This window comes from Polistes dominula, unplaced genomic scaffold, assembly GCF_049000335.1.
Source record: "Polistes dominula isolate Pdom_NZ unplaced genomic scaffold, Pdom_raw_medaka contig_16, whole genome shotgun sequence".
Lineage (NCBI taxonomy): Eukaryota > Metazoa > Arthropoda > Insecta > Hymenoptera > Vespidae > Polistes > Polistes dominula.
The window spans coordinates 4,212,642-4,237,562 of record NW_028301040.1 but is presented as its reverse complement, the minus strand read 5'-3'; the positions used below and the strand labels follow the sequence as shown (position 1 = coordinate 4,237,562).

At 29.9% G+C, this 24,921-nt stretch overlaps 2 protein-coding genes across 5 annotated transcripts in view; both read right to left on the bottom strand.

Moving 5' to 3' along the window:
• Positions 1-3,392, bottom strand: part of px (MAP7 domain-containing protein plexus) — a 93,737-nt gene extending 90,345 nt beyond the window's left edge. For 3 of the 4 annotated variants that reach the window (XM_089174617.1, XM_089174619.1, XM_089174620.1), the window contains exons 1-2: positions 3,028-3,392; positions 395-1,283 (exon numbers count right to left, since the gene is read on the bottom strand). In XM_089174617.1, coding sequence (XP_089030743.1) covers positions 395-1,169 — 775 coding nt within the window. In that variant the 5' untranslated portion in view covers positions 1,170-1,283; positions 3,028-3,392. Of the gene's footprint in view, positions 1-394; positions 1,284-2,885; positions 2,997-3,027 lie in introns of those variants that run through there. The other variant, XM_089174618.1, reaches the window with a different exon arrangement.
• A 1,867-nt stretch (positions 3,393-5,259) lies between these two features.
• dnr1 (E3 ubiquitin-protein ligase defense repressor 1) overlaps positions 5,260-24,921 on the bottom strand; it is a 173,050-nt gene continuing 153,388 nt past the window's right edge. The window contains exons 3-7 of the mRNA XM_015318045.2: positions 10,842-11,082; positions 10,350-10,519; positions 10,060-10,276; positions 9,554-9,751; positions 5,260-8,224 (exon numbers count right to left, since the gene is read on the bottom strand). Coding sequence (XP_015173531.1) covers positions 8,000-8,224; positions 9,554-9,751; positions 10,060-10,276; positions 10,350-10,519; positions 10,842-11,082 — 1,051 coding nt within the window. The 3' untranslated portion in view covers positions 5,260-7,999. The remainder of the gene's footprint in view (positions 8,225-9,553; positions 9,752-10,059; positions 10,277-10,349; positions 10,520-10,841; positions 11,083-24,921) is intronic.

Genomic DNA, 24,921 nt, shown 5'->3' with positions numbered 1-24,921 from the left:
TTTACATTACTAAACGGAAGGGCTAAGGCCAATGTAAATAACGAATACATTCGCTTATTTGCTACAACTACATTCTAAAAGGAGATAACTGCTTCAGACGTGAAAAGCGGCATTTATTCGTATCAGATATCGCGTCATGATCTCACGTCGAAGTTATTTCAGAAAGTGTAGTTTAGTTCGTATGATAATAATTCAATCAGGCACTCCCATTATTAGGAATCCAATCTAATTTTACCAGCTAATATAGTCAATTGTTAAATTCCGACTATAAATGAATACAAAAGTGTTAATGTTACAGAAATTTGAAATAATCGTAATTAATTTTTCTTTAATGTCGTACTAATCAATTTTAAGAAAAGTATAAATGAGATATTATTATTGTAGTATTATTTACCTTGGGATTGAGGAGTTAAAGCAGCTGTAGGTGCAGGTGAACTCCTAGGTCCATGTCTTAAATCTAGTGCAGCTTCAGACATTTTAACATCTTCAACAGGTTGTCGGGGGCTTTGCAACCTTTGATGAGGAGACTGCAGTCTCTGATGTGGGGATTCCATAGTGAGCCTTGCTTGTTCTAAATGCCTTGGTGTTTCTGCCATATTAGAATGGGGTCTCGATAATTCAACTGAATTCGATGGTGGTCTTGTTTGTTCCACCCTGGGTGATAGTGAACTAGGTGGAAGCCGTGGAGAAGCACCCACTGGCCGATTTTCTTGTTTCATTTGTGGTGCCTGATCATTAGTTAACCCCAAAACTTGAGCCGCATATTCACCCTGAAGAGCCATTTCTGCACCAGTAAAAGGCCCACCATCGCATCTTTTCAACCAATAAAGTCTTTCACTATGGAGCCTACCCTCTTGCTCAAAACCTTCCCATTGTTGCAAGAGCAAAGCGTAACAAAGATTGCATGCTTTGACTGCTCCGCTTCTTGATCCATCACCGGAATATCCAGCTGGTGGTTCATGGGCTTCGAGAAATGGAAAGTATGGTTCATTTGAGCCAGGACTTGGTTTCACTCTCAGCCAATATTGATCAGCATGCCCTATAGAACCACAGACAAAACATATCTTTGTCCCACCGGTGTCATCGGTGAGTGGATTTGGTTGTGGAGTTGGGAGTGATTGCCCTTCGAGTCCCGGCTCAGTTTTAATAAAGACTTTGCTATCCATCATGTCAGGAAACCATTGGGTCTTTTCATGCCTTCAAGCTTTTATAACCTTATATTTGGCACGTATACACGATCAAAACTTGTAGTTACAAGGAAGGTTTCTACTTCTCGTATAAGCCTGTAACATAGAAAACAAAATGAGTATAATTACATAATTAATAGAAAAATGTAATAAAAATAAAATTCCTAATGTTACATTGTATTGTAATATCATGATAGTTACCAAAGAACAATGTTATATGCAACCAATGATTACATTGAAAATATAATTAGAAAATTAATGATTGAATCTAAAAACATACGACAAACTACTTTAAAGTAGTAGCATTGTATGTAAATGAGTTTATTTGGATGCAGCTGTGACCTCATTCTTTGACGACTATATAGAAAACACATGGCAGCCGAATATGTCAACATGAACTTTTATATTAGTACGTAGTACATTTTATTGAGAAACTTTAACATATAAAACTACAATCAAAAAGTATATATAAAAATAACTATAAAACGTTATCAGATTATGTGCTAATGTTCTGATCAATATTAATGTGACATTAAAGTCTCATTTTGTAGATAGAATGCTTTAATTTTCAGACAGTTGGGTTGCAATAAGCTGCTTGATAAAAACTTTATAGAGCTTAGAATAATATGCAGTGCCAAGTAACAAATGAAAAAACAACTATGATAAGATTTATAGAGATGAATTAAAAGTAAAGCATTCATTCTCACAATCACATCACTAAAATATACAATCATTTGTGAAAGATTAAATTTCTTTAGGGAGCATAACTTAGAAAATTTTAATAAATCTCACGAGATGCACCGAGGTGCCGCACGTGCGATGCTTTTAGAATACTGTAACATGTGGTATTTTTGGAGCATAGCTGACTCGACATTTACCGACACCGACCAGAAAACACCATTTCGGATATCGGTAAAACAATTAAGAATTAAATAAAGTTAAAAGATAAATCATAAACAAACGAAATACTGTTTGTCAAGTCAACACAACTAGCAAAAGTTTGAATGAATGATACGTTAAACTATCACACAATTTCGTTTATTTTCTGACGATGAAGATGACGAAGATGAAAACTATGACGTTTACACGAATAAGAAGATAACGCTTTTCTCGTTAGCACAAAGAAGCAGCAGCACTAAATACTCTGCTTGTTTAAAAGTACACCGTCAACATAATAAAAGCAAAGAAAAATATTTCTGTGTTTCTTTCAAGGAGAAGTTAAAAAGAAAAGAAAAAAAAATAAAAAAAAAAAAATAAAAACAATCGAAGATAATCTGTTGGTTGTAGCGAGCGTTGGTTCGGTTGAATGGTGGTGGTCGATCGGAACCATTTGTAAATCGCGTTTTCGGTGACCGGGAACGGGTCTGGCGCATAGGGTCAGAGGTTAAAACGGCGTACGACGGCGGGTCGAGGTTATCCGTGGATCAAAGGGACGGCTTCTCGTGAGAGTGTGAGAAACAGAGGGAGAAAATGGGAGAGAGAGAGAGAGAGAGAGAGAGTGAACAAGAGAGATAGAGAGTGAGAGTGAGAGAAAGAAAGAGAGAACAAGAGAGGAGAGAAAGAGAGAGTGAGAGAAAGAGAGAGAAGGAGCTATCGTAGGATAAACGTGAGAGGCACGGAAGAAGAAGAAGAGTTGGAAACACAATAGGGGGAAAGGCACGCATTGTCGGTGGCTCCCGTGGCTACCGAAATACGCACCCACGATGAGGACGACACCACCACCACCAGCATCCACCAGCGCACCACTATGGGCATAAAGCAGTAACGAATGAGCCGAAGTGAAGCAGCGGCCAGCGCTGTTACTACTGAATTCGTCAACCATTTTTCATGATCCACTCACGTTTTCACAGTTCGAGATGAACGGCCAAAACATCTCTGATGATTTCTTGATAATTTGATATAGTTTCCTCGCCGTTCGGACGAAACCTTTCCTCTCTTATCTCGTATTCTAATATCTGCCATACGTGCTCCGAGACTTCAAGTAGTCACGGGGTGTCACCTTCCAATTGATTTTACGTCTCCTTTCGTACATATTTACATTTAATATCCACCATGTAACGATGCTTGGACACGTGTTACTTCTACGCGTCAATTAATTACACGATAATGAACCTTCTCAAACTACGAACTATACATTTTACGTGGGCACGGCACCTCGACTTTGCCTCACTTCACCGCCATGTTGCAAAATTGCAATCCGTTTCCCATACTGCCACGCAGCTTCGTCATATGACAGTGCCGACTTGTCTACCAATCAACGCCATCGACGCATGCGCATTGACATATTATCGTTATGATACTAGCGCCACCTTACCTTTAGGCGCCATTTTCGAACTCAACCGGCTTAATGCGATCTCTGCATTTTTCTTTTACTTCCCTCACTCATCGATTTTTCTTACTTTCTTACATTCTACTTTGTGATCTTGTTAGAAACTATCGCGCGCTTATTTGATCTAGTATTTTAATGCTTGGGAGAAGATTCTAGATTTTTAATTTAGGATCGTAGTAATAGGTGGGATATTTTCGTGCATTTTTATCTATCATTTTGGCGGCATCTTCAAAATTCATATCTTCATAATTTCATTTATTTTTTTCTTTTATTATTTACTTGTATACTATTGATGTTATTTAATTAATTTACTTGGAAAAATATTCATGATCTATCTATTGTTAACTTATAAGGATAAAATAGACGTTTTCATTTTACATAATAAAAAAAAATTAATAGTTCAAAAGTTTTTTGTTCAATAATCAATTTTAGAAATTCTCTTTTTGGATAAAGGATCAGGTTAATAGGCACATACACTAAGAACAGAAACATCAATGTTTCACAATATTTAATCAACGTATAATATATATATATATATATATATATATATATCGGTACGCTAAAAATTACCTTTTATAAGTTGCATCATCTTCATTTAAATTTGTCATCGTGTTAAGTGGAGATTCCTGTTATAATATTAATCAAAAATAATTGGGAATATTTGAAAAATACTCTTTTGCAAATTAGAATTTTTAGAAATACATTTTTTTCTCAATTTTTTGAAAAGATTGATAATATACATATATATATACTACTCCTACTAATTACCACATTTTGAATTATTATACAGAGATATTAAATTACAAGAAATTATTTTTTTATATTTTTTTAATTCATGATATTGTTCTGTTCTTTATCAATCTTACGAGCACTGAATAAACACGCAATAGTAATACAAAGCTATATTTTATGTTCGTAGTAACACACATCAGTTTTTACAAAGAAACTTTTATATATTCTTTTCCTTTTTTTTTAATGGGGATAAAGGATATTGAAAAATGATTACAGGATTTTACATGTAAATTGGTTAATCGATAAGATAGCAAAATTACAAAATCTTCAGGGAGTATTTGTAATTTTTTGTTTTATAGTAACGCGATCATTTGATATAATTTACTGTTCCATATCTCTTATTTAACCTCTTAGAGACACTGCTGAATTTTGCGAGAAGCTGTTTCTCTGTACAGTAGGGTTCAACAGATAATACCGTTCTCTACGCGAATACATTAAAATAAAGTATTAAATGATTAAATATATTATAATTTTTCTTTAAAATATATTGCATATACTTTAACTTTAACAATTTACTTGAATAATTAATAATACAATTAGGTATTATATATTTTAAAAGATGTCATCTGCAAAAGCCACTATAGTGGCGCGTCGTACTGCAACATAGCATCCGCGAAAGTCACTATAATGGCGCTTAGTGCCTAAGAGGTTAATCTTTCAAAACTTATCTTCATACACTTTTATGTCTCACTTATTTGTAAAGAATGTGCATTACTCAACGAACCGTGTTACATTTCAGAATTTTTCTTCATAGAAATAGTATAGCCTTATTATTTATAATAATATGTATGTGTGTGTGCGTGAAACGCTGTGAAAACATTATAGAAATTTTGATGGTAACACGAGCTTATGATTTATCAAAAAAAAAAAAAAAATGAAGAACAAAAAAACAATTAGAATAAAAGAAATAGGATACTAAGACTGTGGCCCAAGTAAAAAACTCTTAAGACATTTTAAATACAGCAGCTTTCGAGGTTCGTCTATATTTATTATTACATTTTATTATAAATATTTATAAACTAAGGTCTGTTTGCATTGATGAATGACTATAAACGATTGACACATTTTTCACACTTTCATCTTTCTTACTTTCTTTCATTCTCTTTCGCTCATTTTCGTTCATTTTTATCCGCCATCACGCACGCATGAGGTTCATAGAATGCTATCAGATAATAGAATTAATTTAACAATAGTTTTTTTTTTTTTTTTTTTCAGTAATGGTAACAACAGGACCGCTACTGATCGAAGATAAAAGAGGAAGACGGCGTCTTTTAGAAAACTACAATTATTATTTTTCATTAATATTATTTAATTATCGTTAATTTATTATTAACATTATTATTATCGTTATTATCATTATTATTAATTATATCATTATCCTCTTTTTTTCTTATTCTTATTATTGAAATATTGGTTGGGTTTTCGAGACGCCATAACTATGCTTTTTGATTGAGAAACATTCTTCTTTTATTCTCTTTCAGAGATTAAATGTCGCTGACTTGTTACTTGGTAAATTATCTTTTGGATGCAAAGCGCACTGCAATTAACTTGTCTCCTTTTTATTACGACTTATTTCAAAGATGGTATATGCTTATAAATGTACACAAAGATTGTTGAATCAGATTTGACTTTTAGCGAACTTTTGACATTTACTCGCTTGACCCTCAATAGGTGTTATCGTAAGTTTTTTTTTCTTTCTTTTTTTGTTGTTTTTTTTTTTTTATGTACATATAAACAGATATTACTGTAATATGATTTTTTTCTCTCTCTCTTTCTCTTTTCTTCTATCTCATTATTTCTCTCTCTCTCTCTCTCTCTCTCTCTCTCTCTCTCTGGTTCAGGATGTCTCAAGAATGAATAAATTATGAAATTTGTAGAGTGATAAGTAAGAAGCAAATATATTATTTTTTTTTTCTTATGTGCATAAACGGTCGATTATTTTTAAAAGATAATGATTAAATTTCAGTAATTTGCCGTTTGATACAAAGTAAAATGTATTTTTAGTTTTATCTTATAAGAAAATATATATATGTGTGTATATGTTTATGTATATGTGTATATAATATTTATTTTTCTTACTTTTGCATTATTTATTTTGCCAAATTGGAAAATTTCTTGAAACTCAACAAATTAATTATTATTCAAATTTTATTCTAATGAAACATCCACTCTTCCTCTTTCTCTTTCTCTCTCTCTCTCTCTCTCTCTCTCTCTCTCTCTCTCTCTTCTACGATCAATTTCACAGAATTACTTTAACAGTCTATGTTGTATACATATATATATATATATTTATTTATTTAATAATTAACGAATGTTTTTTATTTTTATTTTTCCAATTTTTCATTTTTAAGAATATGAAATTTTGATAAATGTAATAAAAAAAAAAATAAAAAAAAACACTTAGGTCTTTCTACCCTTGTACTCTATGTTCGAGTTTTAGTATCATTTAGATAAAATTAAGAAAAAAACTACAAATATATAAATATAATTTGAACACATATCATAAAAAAAAAAAAAATAAAAAAAAAATAATACAAGACAACCATAAGAACACAATAATATTAAGTAAATAATAATTAAAATTATTACACATGAATTTTCATTCGTATCGCATCGAGTACGTCATTTGAAGAATAAAAAAATAAACTTTTACAAGACAATCATAGAATAAACAAAAATAATGATAATAATTAAAAAAGAAATAGAAATAAAAATCGCTATACGAATGTACATTTTTGTTTTTGTTTTTTTGTTTGTTTTCAAATCGATGACGTATCCATTAAAAATATGTTGGCAGCATGGCTTCCCAATATAGATCAATGCTGCTAATAGCACTTTTCGATCACTCGACAAATATAGGTTAAACCATCACGAAATCACGTAAATACTTATGTTTTTTATACCAATGGTAATAACCTTGGAATAATAAAAGAAATAAACGATATTTTTTATAACGATATCGATTGGAATCACAGTGCTCTCAAACGTGCAATATAATAATATATACTCTTACAAATTAATATCCAGTCTGTTTTGATATTAACAATAAATCATTGTATCTTAAATGTAACAAAATAAGAAGAAAAAAAGAGAAAAACTAATGTAAATCTCTTTCTTTTTCTTTTTCTTTTTTCGATATTCTTTTCCTTTTTTCTCTTTTTTTTTTTTTCTTAAAACTTACGTAAAAATTAGAAAGATAACTATAAACTTAATTTTTTTACTTAAAATATATTATATTATATTTATATGTCTATTTATATAAATATATATATGTTATAAATCCTAATCGAAGCCTGACAATTCCATATTTTTGTTAAATTTAGTAAAAATGCAGGATAACAAAAGTGATTTTTTTTTTTGTACAGACTGGACGCCTCTTTTTCTTTTTTCTTTTCTTTTTTTTTTTTTTTTGTAATATTCTTCCTTTTGAAAAATAATCGAAAGACAAGGATCGATCTCTAACATCTAACAAGATCCTGCCATCATGGATTTATCGTTGAAAGATGACCCTCCTCCTTACTATTCGCTTGAATTTCACTTTGGTAGATCTCTCTCTCTCTCTCTCTCTCTTTTTCTTCAGACGTGATTTCCTGTTCATCTAGTTTCCCACGATCCTCCCTTTGATCCTCGTTCGAGGAGTAGGTGGAGGATTTAACGGCGAACACGAGGTTCGATCGTTTCTGGTAGCAAGCTACTTTGGACTGTGTCTATCGATATGCGTTAACTCTATCGGAAGATAGATAGTTCGACAGTGATCAATATCCGCCCTGCAAAGCGGACAACGTTCGCATCGTCGAGCACAATCCAAACAGGCTACTGCGTGTCCGCACGGGAAAAGGGCAGTGTCCAGGCTACGATCCATGCAAATTCGGCACAGCATGGCATCCAACAATCTTGCAAGGCACTCCCGAGATTCCTAAAATCATTTATTTTATTTCATTTTATTTTATATATATAATATTTTTTTTATATTATATTATATTTTTTATTATATTATATTATATTTATTTTATATATATATATATATATATACATATATCCTATTTACGGTCACTTTATTATCTCTAATTTTTTATATTTTATTAAATCATTTTAAAAGATCTTTTTATTTATCTATTAATTTTACTTTGCGTAACATTTTTTAAAATTGTACTACTTTTCGCGCGGGTAAATAGAAAGCTGCGCGCGCATACCTTTAGGAAAGTGCGATATAATAAAGTCGTCAAATATAAATAAAAGTGTAAATTATCATAAATCACTGGAACATGATAGTATTAAGACAAACTTAACATATTATATTTTGTTTATATTTTATTAATTATTAATAATTATCTATATACACAAATATATTTATATTATTAATTAAATTTTCCTGAACTGTGTACAGAGACAAAATTTATCAGTGACAAAACTTTTCTAATAAAATAAGCTCAAAAACTTTTAAAATGTTTTTAGGTACTTGAGATTATATATATATAAGTTTGTTTGTAAGTATTTTTTAAAAGTATATATTTATTAATTCGATAAAATTTGTTAATTGTAATAAATCTTTTCATTATCCGGATTTCAATTGGAAAGTGAATCTACTGTTGTACTACAATATTTGTGAGTATTATTTTTTGTTTTGTTTTTTATTATGTCAGAAAAGTAAGAAGTTTTTATTATGTCAACGCACCGATTTATTTTCTTTTATTTTATTTCATTTTAATTTATCTTAATAAATTGTGTATCCAATCTAGTAACAGAGGTGGATAAACTCGTCTGGAGATAAAAAAATACGACCTTTGAATAAGTATAAGAAGATGTTAGTAGAGAAATGACTCGAACCCCATAAAAAGGAAAGTAAAAAGACAATTGTAAGTTCTGTACAATACATAAAAAAAAAAAATACTTTACTTTATAGATCCTACGACGATGATCCCAAGATACGAATAAAGTAAGAACACTTATCTTTCTATGATTATTAACATATTATTCTATTATAATAAAAAAAGGTTAATAAAATGGAAATAAAAAATAACAAATAATATACATATTATAAATTTAGTAAAAAAAAGCAAAAAAGAAATAACTTTTGAACCATCTTCTAATACACATATTTTTACCTGTTAAATATACGATTAAATCAAATAAGTTTTATCGGTGAAATAAAAAAGATACAATATAATGTAATATATATGTTAAAAATATTCTATTATATTATATATATATAAAATATATAATAGAATAAAGAGAAAGGGTTTACCTTGCACTTGGGATTTTCACAATCGGCGCAATCATGCCTTCCCAAGATCTCTTTTTCCTCAGGTGGTGTTATACTCGCGGACTCGCAATAGAGCGCACGTCGAGCATTATCGTAAACCTCCCTGCAAGTTCTTCGTATGTCGAAGACGTACTTCTTGCCTAGCGTCGAGTCCTCGTTGAAAATAGAGATTATCGTTCCCTAGAGAACAAAAAAAAAAAAGAAAGAGAACTTAAAGTAGAAAAGAGAAGAGAAAGAAAGAAATGGGGGGGGGAAGAAAGAAAGAAAGAAAGAAAGAAAAGAAAGAAAAGAAAGTAAGGTCGTTTCGCAGACGAGCTCCTTCGAGGAGAATTTCACTTTTTCACTGAAATCGTTCTATAGTTAAGGCAATTCCCTTAGACTTTCTTCCCCTCTAACACCAAAAAGCACATCTTTCTCTTTCTTTCCCTTTTCTACTTTTTCTATTTTCCCCCTCCCATTGAAAGAATAATAAATTAACTGATAAATACCTTCAAGTCGCGGATGAATTGTGCGGTGACCGCACTTCTAACAGTTTCGCAACTATAAAATGCGTGTTTCTCGGTGATTGCCCTGTAAAGACCGGTGGCCGATTGGCTTGAGTCTAATTTGAAATCCAACGAGGTCTCTTCACCGTCGAGAGATAGATAAACCAAATGGAACATTCGTCGTTGAGATGTAGCACTTTGGATAGCCGTGTATGGTATACTGTAAAGTGTCAAGATACGAATCTTAAGTATTTTTCTCATTTTTTATATATATATAGTAAAAGAACACTTACTTCTGCGTTTCCTCATCTTGACCACGATAAACCGTAATACCGTGAGGTCCAACACCAATCGTAGAAATTCCATTATATCCAAATTTACTATGAAACATTTCTTGACCAAAAGTATCCAAATTTGATATTTCTTTAAGAAGCCAATATTCCGCTGTCGAAGTTTTCATACCCTGTTAAAAAAAAATAATAAATCAATTATTATCTCTTTATTGTCCCCTACCAAACTAATATTGTCCGCGTATGTCAAGTTGCGTTGTTCCGTTCAACTGCAGAACATTTTTACGTTTTACATTTTTGCAGTTCTTTGACAACAAATTCCATTATGGATTGCACTAGTGTAAATAAATCAATTAATGGGAATAAATGAATCCTAATTATTATTATTATTATTATTATTATTATTATTATTATATTTATATTTATTTAATAGAATAGTTGAAGAGTTAATATAAAATAAAAAAAAATGATTGTAAAAGAAAAAATTCACCTTACCTTGATTTCCTTATGCTGTTGAACTATCCGATGCAGAAAGTCCTGAGGCTTGGGTTCGCAAGGTTCAGTTGGTTGTATCTGACAGCATTGCGAATAAAGGGCATGCGGTGGAGACAAGGCATCGTAATCGCCACCGTCTGCTTGAGCTATTAGAGCCATCAAACGAGCTATCGATACCCAATCAGGTACCTTTAACCTTCCTTCGACCAATTCCAGGCGAGAGTGTAAATAAAATTGATGTCTGAAATAAAAAAGAAAAATCATGAAAATAAATAACATAAAATAAAAGATAAAATCGATAGGATTATATATATATTACGGTGCCATTCTTTATGTGTCTACCTACGCAGGTATTATACACACCCACATATATATATATATATATATATTATCGAGAGTAACGATTAATCCTAATTAAGGGTGAAGTCCATGCTTTCGTACGAGTCTGACTGAACGAGATTGATCACCTCTGTTTTCAACCTGCATCGTTTCGACTTATTTCTGGGAAAATTGGACGATGTGTTCGCACACACGTGATTAATGACCACCATTGCAAATCATGATTCTTTTTCTTTACTCTGTTATCTATATACTATCTCATATTTGCACCTCTTTCTTTCGTACGTAGGTTTTCATATATGAAACTTATTACAATATATAAAATAATATCGTATTGTTAGTTAGATATTTTGTAGAAAAAAATTTAAAAAAATGTATTCAAATTAATAGGACGAATAAAAAGTATGGATAACTGACAGAATGACAGATGTGATCAATCTTATTAATAATTTTTACACTAATCGTTATTAACATTTATTAATCAATGATTTATATTCGTAGAAAAAAATGATAAGAAATATTTGAATAAGAAATAGTTGCAAATTTTTTATTGAGATATCACTGTCATCAACCAGATGGGGAAAAAACGAATGAAAAAAGAAGCCAATTTAATAATAATAATTATTATAAAGATATCGCATTCAATAGGAGATATTCACTCGGAAGACAGGAATATTATCGACTATTTATTTATAAGGCATGATAATATATTTAATAAAAAAAACATAATAATAATAAGTAAATAAAAAAAAAAGAAAATAAATGAGATGAACCTTATCTGTGATATATTATTTCTTCGTAAGCGTGAACATTTAATCTGAAAGGCCCGCCTTTAGCGATGACCCGGTAGCATCGAGAAATTAATTGATATCGATGCGAAACTGGGTCGAAGCAGTCTTCGAGGAAGATCTCGTGGTGGTCTTAATACTCTTTTTCTTCTTTCATTTGCTCCTTATAAGTTTATCTCTCTCTCTCTCTCTCTCTCTCTTTCATTCTCTTTTTTCTTTTTTTTATGTTAAAATTTCGATGATGAAAAAAAGATACTTCCTTTGTTATTATCCATCAGATCACAACACTAATCAAAATATTTTCTTATTGAAATTCAATTAACAACAGTCGTCATGCACCATCGTTGCATATCGTTTAATATTATGACAAGTTATCACGAAAGTTCAAATAATAAATTTAATTATGAGAATAATTTGAATTTATAATCACGAGATATAATAATATTATTTTGATGTTATTCTATAAAAGATTGAAACTATACGACATTAAGAATTTATTGATAAAACATTTAATATTAATTTCGGTAAGATCCGAAATACCTTTTCACAATTAGCAGAATTCCTAAGAGACATTAATGCAATTCCAAACTGACAACGAGGAAGAATGCTTATTCTCAACGGCGCCAAAAATGAGAATTAACTTTTGTTACATTGCATCTTATTGTATATTTATATACCAATATACCTGGTGTCTCGTTTTAAACGATTATTCTGTCATATCAAACAAAATTATAGTGTAATTCAAAAATATCGTGTGTATCATTGTGTTTTACACAAATTCAAGCGAAATATCGAATAAACATTTATTAATATTCTTGAATTATTGATAAAATGATTAGAAACAAAAAAATCAATTTTAACTTTTGCATCTGGACAAACAACAACTAAATTCTTGTACAAAATACATGCAACCAACAAATATTCTATTACAATTTAATATTAGTTTTGTAATACCATTAGATTCCAATAGAAAATGAAACACCATATATATATGTATATATTTAAATATATATATATATATATATATATATACTTATGTATACATTAAGTTTTAGTGGGTCCGAGAAGCTTGACACGAATGACGTTCGTACGTTCACATTGTATGTTAGTGTTGTGTTATGCCGTAACACGAATGTTGGTTGAAACGCGACGCGTTGGACACCGTGTTGACTAAATCTCGAGAATATATTGCAACAACAACCAACAACAACAACACACATACACAGAATCAAGTAAACGAGTATGCCTCGTCGCGGTAATTTGTGCCACGTGAAAAGCGAGCGCTTACAAGTTACACGCTCGAGTCGTCGCTTAAAATAGAAGACCGGCGGTGCGTTAATGGGATATATTTGAACGGACGTTCGTGTTGAAAGCTTCTACAAAATTGTCAACGAGTTATGAAAGCTAAAAGTTTAACTTTTGCCAAAATAACAAACAAAAAAGATACGTAATAGTCAAATAAAAATAAAAAAAAGCATAAACGTAAAAATATAACGAATAAAAATCATCGAGAACGTTTAAGGGTGGTGGTGGTGGAGGAGGGAGGGAGGGAGGGAGGTATGAACAAGCAAAAAAAAAAGAGAGAAAAACAATACACTCAAAATACGAAACGTGAAAGTAGCATATGAATTCGTTCGCGAATGTGCATCGTCGAAAATGGCGACAATATGTCGGTCGTTTTGCCAGCTTAATGAATTTTCTATGGGGTTGGGGAAAAAAGGGAAAGGAAAAAGGAAGGTTAGCAGAGGATAGATAGATACGATATGGCTCTGGTCGTTTCGAAAATACAATTTAATTCGAATTATCATCGTCGTTTAACGATATTTCAACTATTCGAGGGTGCAATTTTCTCTCTTTCTTCTTTGCATTCCAAATTGTCGCAATTTGTTTTTCAAATTACGCAACACTGACGTATACGAATTAATTTCTACCCAACCCGTACGTAGAACCCCTGCGTCGAATTAAGGGAGGAAATGAAAAAAAAAAGAAAGAGAGAGAGAAAAAAAACATAAAACGAGTAAGCGAATTTGCGAGATGAAAAATTTCTATCGTAATTTTCTTTTTCCTTCCTATGTTTCCTACAATTTCTTTTTTTGTCTTTTCTTTTCTATTTCACTTTTTTTTGTTGTACAACGAAGAAAAAGAAGAAGAAGAAGAAGAAAAAAAAATGTCGAGATTCGTTCGTCAAGTTTCTGCTATAGCGCGTGAATTATACTGAAAGGAATGTGAGGAGGACACTTGACCTTCCCTAACTCTCTCTCTCTCTCTCTCTCTCTTTCTCTCAATGCTTTAGAAGCTTTTTCTTAATTAACGAGATCTTAAAAGCTGCTTAAGTGCTTACACGTACGCACCTACATCTACATATATCAAGAAACATTCTATACAAACGTCGTGTCAGTTTCGTCGAAAGCTTGATTATCCAATTATCACGTAGGAGCTAATTTTCGTCAAAACTTCAGGTATCCACCATTTAATTCTAATTATTCACTGTCCTTGTCTTTCGATAAATAATTACACGTGAAATCGTAATTAATCGTCTTTACAACTTGGTTCCTTTTCTAATCTTATCTTTCGAGTAAATATATATATATATATATATATATATTCTACTGTAATATATATATTCTAGTATATATTTTCTTCATTTACTTCTTTTTCTTCTCTTTCTTTTAATTAATTATCTATCTTTCGTTTTCTCGTTAGCGATTATCGAAAATCTTGTGAATAAAGTTTTAGTAAGTTTTCTCTCTCTCTTCTTCTCTTCTCTCAGAGACGTACCTTTCTAGAAGAAAATTTAGGTCAAAATCCCTATATTCCTTATTTGCTACGAAATGGATTTCGTTCGACGTATTAAGATGGATTTGGTTATTACTAAAGATCGAGATTAATGGCTTCACGATCTGAGGTAGAGAAGAAGATAGGTAAAGGGATGTTTTAGCGTATGAAACTTATCCGAGATCTTCCCCTAACTTGTCTAATTTGTTACATGTTACTACATTTCATGATGGAAATTTGTGTAATATTGATACGTGATATGACATATGACACGTACAACGTGTATAAAATTTATTTAATAAAATGTAAAAATTCATATTTATAATAAATAAAACGAACAAAAAAATATGTCTACAAGATTTGATATTTTCTCTTTCTTCGTTTAATCTTTTGAAATAAATTATTAAAAAAATTAGCTATTTTTTGTGTGCACAAAGGTGTAAATAGATTAAAAAGAAAAAAATATATCGAGAAAACTTTGCAATATTTAATAACGTTTTATCATAATTTATTAGACGAAAGTGGTAAGGTACGTTGGGAAAGACTTTTCAAAGTTATTAGACTATCTTAATGGAGAGAATGGAAGTTATGAACAAGTTGAAGAATTTTGTTTTAATTTCTTATAAGAATCTTCTTTTTATTTTTTCTATCTTTTTTTTTTAGGTTGGAAAAGAGAGTAAAAGATAGGAAGAGTAGAAGGGGGGAAAAAGAAAATTCACTGAATTGGTTTTAACCTTTTAACAGTGTCTGGAAGCTTACCCGAGGAAGTTCGTTAAGACTTTCATCTTTTCCAAGAACTTAACAGACATTTACTTTTAAATTGACATAATGTGACAGATAACGAACATCGACGAATATTTCTTTTTTTTATTTTTATTTTTTTTTATTTTTTTATTTCTTTTTTTTAAATACACTCTATGAAAAGCTTTTTCAAAAGAATAATCTAATAAAATATCAAACGTCGTTGTGTATATTTTATACCATAGGTAGATGTAAATATTTATTTTCGTTCTCGTTTTTTTGTATTTTTTCACTTTTTTCTTTTTTTTTTATGGGAACGATCGCAACATGCTGACGTTACGAAAATAACCATTTTCTGTAAAACCGTCTCTATTAAGGGTAGGGGGTGAAAGCGTAGTGGAAAAGAGACGGAAATTGCATCGACGAGAACCCTGGCAACACAAGTGTATATACGAACTATTTTTCAAAGGGACTTTTTTCTTTTTTTTTTTTGCCTCTTCTCTTTCTCTCTCTTTTTTTCTTTGTTTTTCTTTCTTTTTTTTTTTTTTAATGAAAAGAGAACAGCAGCAGTAGCAGCAGGAAAATCCGAACGGACCTACTACACGACCTACGTATTATTTCCGGTGCACTTGATCCGAACTACGTTCAAACTCAACTATACGGTTCCAGCCCTTCACCCCCAGCCACCCCTGACACCCCTCCGAATGTTCGTCGTTGTTCGTCTAGTTCGTCGTTCGTTGATTCGACGTGTACACCCGTTGGTCCTTTGTGTATTCGTCGCCTGTAAAATTTTACCATTCGATCCGAGACGAATGTTTATTCGCGAACGAAAGTCGCTTTCAACGTTCTCTAGCAGGCGTGTAACGGTTTTCGATTTTGTTCGAGCGTGACCAACCAACGAAGCAACGAAATCAAGCCTGGAAAAACGAGACAACCCCACTTTACGAAATTAAATATTTTGTTAAAACATCGAAACACACACGTTCTATCTCTGTCGTTCTTCAATCTAACACGAATAGTTAATTCAATGAACTTTCGTTTGATATATTTTCATTACTATGTATATAAAAGATCAATTTAAAATCCAATTTTTTCTTTTTTATTTATTTATCCTACAGTATAAACTCGAAATAATGTATATTTCATATTTAAATTATATTATGAATATATCTTTGTTTTTTTTTTTTTTTTTAGTTTATTTTTGATGAAAATGTATTTTTACGAAGTATATAATTATATACTATATACCTGTGATTATAGGTGTATATAATATTTATAACACGTTATTGTAATATAATATAATATAATATATATATATATATAAATATAGTAACTAATAAATATATAATATTATATTAATTTATAGTAAAAAAAATAAATATATACATAGTATATATTATAATATTATAATATATTTATAATACCTATAAATAATATATAATTATAGTATATATTTTATACTAATACCTATTATATATAACATGTTAATATATATATATTGTAAAATAGGTGTATATAATGTTTATAACATGTTAAAGTATACACCTATAATTAGTGTATATAATAAACAATGTATATAACAAGAGTATATATAATATTTTTTGAGTGGTATATTAAAATATAAAAAAATAAAAACTGTTGAGTCGAGAATTTCGTGAGTGTAAAAATTTGAAAAAAAAAAAAAAAAACAACAAATTTCGATTATCCCAGTTATAGGAGTGAAATAAAAATTTGTCCAGTTTTTCTTTTTTTTCTTTTTTTTTTTTCACTTTGCTCAACTACTTTCAACATTCTATACATCTATAAAAAAAAAAAAAAAAAAAAATATTTTCCAAGTACCAAAGCCATTTGGTATTTTTTTCTTTTAAAATGAGACTAGCTAAGTATCGACACACATCGTACCATTCACGTTTCTTTTCTTTTAAAAGCTGCAAAGATCCCGTGTCTTTTCAAAATAGAAAAAGGGCAAGTTTTTTCGATGCTACAAAAACTTGTTCCATGTCCAGTTTATTTTTCTTACTGTGTTTCTTTTTTCTTTCTCTCTCGATAAAAGTTCTTTTCATTATCAAAAACCACCGGAAAAAAAAATAAAAAATAAAAAAATTTTCAGAAACAGAAAAACATTTCGTACTGAAGTAAAGGAAAAATTGTTGGAAAAAAAGAATTAAATTCATCGATTCGTTCTACGAACAAAATTGATCCAACCCTTCAATAATCTGTAAGGGGGAGAGAGGAAGGAGAAAAAAATCAAAGTATTCGTTCTCAAGGGTTAAAACCAATTGGAAACTAACGTTATTATTCCGGTTTAATTCGTCGTGTGGTTACTACTACTACTACTACTACTACTATGTAGGAATTTGGAAGTCGAAATTAAACTCGGTGAACTATTCACCCTGATATCGGGAGTTACGTTCCTGTTCAATTTTAACCACAGTGAACCCTAAACCATTCGGATTCGGTTATTCTTATACCTTCTTTTTTGATCAATGAGAAAAATTGACAAAGGGATTTTACAATACTAGAAATGTTACGAAGAATGAAAAAAATATTGAAATTAGAACGTTATAATGTTAAATTATCTTTATTAGGAATATTACTATATTTACACACATGCGTAATATTCGGAAAGTCATATAAACAACATTGTATAAAAGTATTTTGATAGAAGATCAACGTACCAGTTTGAAGGTGAATCTCCAAGAGGATAGTACTCTGATCATATATTTCGTACTTTTAAACATCGATACACATTTCTTTCGATTTATTAATAATTATTTTAATATTCTAATACACTCTGCTTACATTACAGCACAATTTAACCCTCGAAGTCATCACTGCGCATGAGCGATAAAATAATTACAGTAGAATGCAAAAAATACTAAAATTAAAACGTTAAAATCTTAAATTGTCTTTATTAGGAATATTATTACCGTTGCACACATCTTCTTCCATCGTTGAATAAAACAAAATATAATTATCATTCCCTATTGTTAAGAATCATTTCAAAGATAAAAGATAATGTAATTTAATGCAAAATACTTTTTTCGATAAATTAATAATTTTCTCCTTTTGTCCTTTTTTCTTCTTCTTCTTTTATTTCAATCATTATTTTCCTTTTCAATAAAAAAAGAAAAAAAATGAAATGAACTAAACATATATATATATGAAAGTTGTATTCAACGGAAGAAAAGAAAAAAAAAGAAAAAAAGGAGAAAAAAAGAAACCATTGAAATAAGAGAATAAAAAAAAAAAAATTCGTTTCACGGTTATATGTTGGGACAGAGATGAAAATAGGATTAATCCGTTGAAACATTTTATGCGGCCCAAACGGAAATTCAGCTTTCCGGATTTTTCGTTTGGCTTCCGCGGCTGCGATACGCGTCGTAATCCGAGTTGCATTGCGAGGTCCACTCGCGTCAAAACATTTCGTGAAACTTTTCCCCTTTCTCCCTTTACCTTTTCCCTTTTCCCCATCCTCATCCTCATAGTCATCATCGTTGGAAAAAGCAACTTTTTTTCTACCCTTTCTATCTTTTACCTTTCTTCACCTCCCCTCTTTCTCTTTCTCACTATCTCTATCTATCTCTTCGCTTTTTTTTATGATTTTAATTTAGAAAGTCCCTTCGAGTTCTATCTCGAGCCCCTTACCCCGTTGCACGAAATTAAAGCGGATATCCAGGGCCAATTATCTTTTACGAGATCGAACTTAATCTCGCTATGGAAATTAATTTTGTAATTTTCATAACCAAACTTCTTCTTCTTCTTCCTCCTCTTCTTCCTCTTCCCTCTCTCACCTCTTATCTCTCTCTCTCTCTTCTTCTTCTTCTTCTTCTTCCTTAACGAGTTTTAGACGCGACATACTTATTTTTCTAGGTCAGTAGTATGGTTCTGTGTTTCTTTAACCGAACAAGAAGTGTATATACCTTATCAGCAATTTTAGGACTTATCTTAACGAAAATTAATAACGATTTTTTAATAAAATTAATAATAATATAATAATAATAATTATTATTATTAAATTAAAAAAAAGAATCAATTTGGGTAATGCATGCTTTCATTCGGTCAATGAATTACTCAGCTCACGGTTGTTGGTTTAGGTGCTTGAAAATCAAACAGACGAAATAAAAAAGGAATAAAGAATGAAATAAGTAGGATATATTGTTAATTAATCGAAAATAATGTGTATTGTTACCTGAAAACACTGTGTATATGATCGGAGTACCGTCCTCCTCGAAATTCACCTTCACACTGAGTCAATGTCCACAGTCAAAATACTTTTATTCAATGTTACGTTTATATGACTTTTCGAATGTTACGCATGTGTGTAAAGGTAGTGATATTTCTGCTAAGAATAATTTAACATTATAACGTTCTAATTTCAACATTTTTTCTTTTTAATTTTTGTATAATACTTTGAATGTCATGTTGGTCATATATGACCGGTCACGGTTTCTCCTAAAACGAAACGATGGTCATTGGTGACCGTATGAACCTTTTACAATTGTAAAAAACTAAATGAAAATTGAAAGCTAGTGTATTTAAATATGACATATATATATATAAAAGATACTTTGAAATAAAAAGTAACCCTATTAAACAATTACAATTTTTATTAACATCAATTTATTATTATTTTTTTATTATATTCTTTGAATAATAAAAATAATGCCGTGACTTTCTCGGTAAAATTTATGATTTCAGCGTGACAGTCAAAGAAATAATTTTTATAAGTTTAAAAATACCAACAAGTAATACGAAAGATATTATTACATCTAGTTTTCCATTTTTTTTTTCATTTTTTTTAATCAAAATATTTATAAAGTTTCGAGTATAATATACGAAAAAAAAGTTGTTCGAAAAAGATGTCAAAAAGTCGCGTTAAATGTAATAAGAAGAGGGTGATACACCTGTCTCTTGGTTTCTTCGATCGATAAAATCCATTTCACGAAAGAATGTCGTTACAGGTGAATGAGTAGAAAATCGGAATCACACCTGCGTGTTTAAATAATACCTCTCGATTTCACGAACACGGAGAATGTACCTACTTATGTTGGTAGTATGTATTATACTCCCTTTCGATTGAGAGTGGGTGATTAATTGTGACACTGGAACCAATTTACGTTTCTATTTCCAACTCAACGATAATCATCCCTTATCCTGAAATGAGTTTTTATAGATGAAAAAACATCTCGTAATGTTCTTTTATTGTTTTTTGGTATTTGTTTTAATTAATCGGCCTTTTTATTGTTTATATTTTGTCGAAGTTAACTACGAAACATTTCTCTGCTAAATTAAAGGATAATCGTATTTCGAATAATAAAAAAAAAAAAATAAATGAATTTAATGAATGGTAGGATAACTTTTGAATACTCGCGAATAAAAAAATATATTTTAATAATAAATTATTAATTTAATTTATTTTTATATTTTATATTTTATATTATTTGTATAATAATATTTTACATACTAATTAATGCCTCTTCCTTTGTCCCCTAACAAAGCAATATCGTTCGCGTATATCAACAATTGTGTTGTCCCGTTCAACTGTAAACCATCTTTATTATCTGCAGTTCTTTGACAGCGAATTCAAGTACTAAATTAAATAAAAGGGGTGACAATGCGTCTCCCTGTTTTAACCCGCTATAGATATAAAAATCTTCCGACATTTGGCTACCTAATCTCACTTTACCCCTAGTTTCCTTTAGGTAAAGTTGAACAAGGTTAATCAATTTTCTTGGTATCCCCCAGTCATATTAGGGTTTCGAGCATTTTTTCTCGTTCTAAAAATTTGCGGAAAAACCTCACAATTTTCGAAAAAAAAACCTCAGAATTATATAATTTATTTTATTTATTTACTTTTTTATTATTTATAACTTTAAATTAAAGTTAAATTTGTCTTATTTTTTTAAATTGTAAATTAATTGTAAAAAAACTCTATATAAATTCTTCGTAATATAAACACACGTGACGATGAAATTAGGTTATCACAGTAAACTTCGTATTTTCTCATTCTCTTTCTCTTAAATTAATCGGATTTCAAAGTAAAATTTAAATTCGAAACGTAACAAACCTTTGGCGTGGCTTTGCCTTGGTCCTTTTCACGAGTCTTAATTCTTTCAACCCTCTCCAGGAAGTTTCCATATCAAGAGATGTTAAAGTAGTGAAAACGTAAACCTCGAGAATATCTTTTAAATACCTCAAAGTCAATTAACGTTTTCCTCTTGTTTCTCTTTATTCTTTTAACAAGCTTCTAAATGCAACTCGTGACAAGGATTATTTTTACTCTTTGTAAATAACATATTTTTAAAGTGAAAACTTCTTAAGAATAGGGAGTGATTTGAAAAAAAATGAAACGCGGCGGCGAGGCAACGGAGTGGCGGGCGGCGATGTAACGGCCACGATATTCGATAAGAAGAGAAAAAGAGACGAACATATAGGATTGAGCCTGCGAGAGAATGAGACAGAATATAACTATACAGTTTTTCCTATTTTTGGTCTCCTCTTTATACTCTGCTTCGTAGTTATCGCTCCTGGTTTTACATGTATGGGTTTGTGTGCGACTGCATACTACGAAGCGTGGACACATATCATTTCTATCCTACACCTGTTTGTAGGTAGGAGCGATAGAAGGGTAGAAGAATAAACAGATATAAGTACGTAGGTATGCGACAAAAAAAATAAGGTCCAAACGAACCGACGGTCGAAATAAGGAAAGAAGGTGTGAAGTCTGTCTTTGTAAGTTGTATAAGTGTGTAAGTCTGTGTGAGGCTGGAAGGTATATATATATGTTTCTATTTTATTGAAAAATTATTAATTAATTCTTTATATCGCAAATATTATAATTAATAATTATGAAATATATAGAATATAATAATTGTATTGTCTGCAATATTTAAAAAAAATAAATAAAAAAAATGATTACAAGATACATCAGAGGAAAAGAATTAGACACAACACTGTAGAATATTAATTTTCCTATAGATATATAACGTCGTTATATAATAATGTAAATATAATTATTGTAATGTCGGAGGTGGAGGCAACGTTGGCGGGCGGTTAGGGTGGCGTAAAAATATGTTATTTACAAAGAGTACAAATAATTCGAATCGAGTTGCGTTTAAAAAAAATGTTTAAACCTTATCAAATTTATTAACATGCATGGGGACAATTTTCAAGATTTAATTTCATACAAATGTAAATTGGTAAGTTTTAAAAGTGAACTAGAGAAATGAACAATTCGTCGATTTACGAATTCTTTATCGAAATTCTTCTGTGGATATCATCGTTGAATGCTTGTGCAGTCTTATAACGAATACTGAGAAGTGAATCTGTCGTCTACCAGTCTGGGGTTTAGGTTCAAAGTTCAAAAACGAGTACCAGTACGAAGCAATAACAATGAATTACTTATATTATCCTTGTCTAGGGTTCTGTACTGTAATTTTATCCGTAAATTTCTTTATTTCGCGTTACAGTTATCACGGTTTGTGATTTCAACGTAATAAAAAAGCACCGAATGAACAGAACGAGAACACATTTGATATTTTATCTATATAAAGTATATATAACTAATATATTTTTTTTTTAATTCACGATGAAAGAATAATAATTTGCTATTTAAAATTTTTTTTTTTACAAATTAAAGATAAATAAAAGAAAAGCAAACGTTAATTACGATTAAACTCGATAAATTATCTCATCATTGTAATATTTTTCCATGATTTCATGGAAATGTTGTATGACTCGTTTATTGATCCAATAAACACGTGTAACAAATATACAATGGATCTATGATGAAGCATAATTTCGAAAATTATAGCATAATTGAAGACAATTTTTCAAATTATTCTAATTAATTGCTAATTTATTGCTATTATTGCTTTAATTGCTGTTAATAATAATCGTAATAATTTATATTAATTTGTAATAATTAATAATATTTACTTTATAATGCTTTATCGCTATTAATAGCTTTTTTTTTTTTTTTTTTAAATAAAAATTATAATCAATCAGCATAAAATAATCTAACGTGTTTAAAGATCAATCATGAATAAAATAAAAATGTAAACAATTTATTGAAATAGAATTAATTATATAATTACATCATACAAGTAAAATATTCAAAAATAAAATAAAATACAAAAAGAGGGTAAAGAAAAGTAACGAATTAAACAACAAAAGTAAAATTTATTGTAACACTTTTCTTAAAATCCAATATTTCTTGCTTTCTTTCTTTCTTTCTTTCATTCTCTTCGAAAGTTTTTTAAGAAGCAATTTAAAATTGTAAGAAAGAAATATATTCTCCTAACAAGACGTAATACAACATACGAAGAAGATACAACGGATAAAGATAGAAAAGCAAGCCTAAAAGCAAGCTCTTCTGAGGATTTTACGAATAAATTCGTGTTCCTACAACCATGAAAGGAAGGAAGGAAGGAAGGAAGAATGATCATTCGCGAACGGCTAATTCTGAATTATACGAGAGTACGCTAATGAACGTGCGCGTACTGTTATATCTCTGCAGTATAATAATTTTTAACGATGCATTATATACGAAAGCCAAATGAAAATACAGAACGTTCTTAACGTGTTTAACCTTTAAAGAGAAACAGAGAGAGAGAGAGAGAGAGAGAGAGAGAGGAAGATGATATTTAAAGTAGGAACAATAATAGATAATACATGGGATATTATAATATAAAATAAACGAAATGAAATCGAGAAAGGTTTCTTTTTTTGTTTATTCAATAATATAACACCCTGATGTGTAAATTTTTATTTTAAAAGCATTCCTATAAACTTAAAACATCTTATGTAGTATTTCATAGACTGTATTTAGTTTATTTAACTGATACTAAATAATACTAATAGTGGAGAATAGTTAGAAAAAAGAGTTCAATGATATAATAATGTTATAAAGTAAACGAAATTAAAACAATATATATATATATATATATATATATATATATATTTTTGTTTCATTTATATAATTATTTATATTTTTTAATTTAACTGTTTTAATAAAAAAAAATTTATATTTATATCACCAATATAAATATATTTAAAATAAAATGTATTACTTTTACATATTAATCCATATAGCAACAATTATAATGCAAATAGCATTATATAACATATATATTAATTATAACATTAATAGTAATTTTTTTTATTTAATAATATAAAACCCTCATGTGTGTAAATTTTTATTTTAAAAGCATTCTTTTAAACTAAAAACGTTTCTTGTAATATTCCATAGACTGTATTTGGTTTCGAATTAATATGGTGTATGAAGATGGTAATATTCTGTTAACAATAAGATCTTATTTAACTGATACTAACTAATACTAATAGTTGAGAATAGTTAGGAAACAGAGTTCAATGATATTCAAAAGCAAAAGGATAGAGATATAGAGAGAGATTGAGATTACATCAGTTCGAAT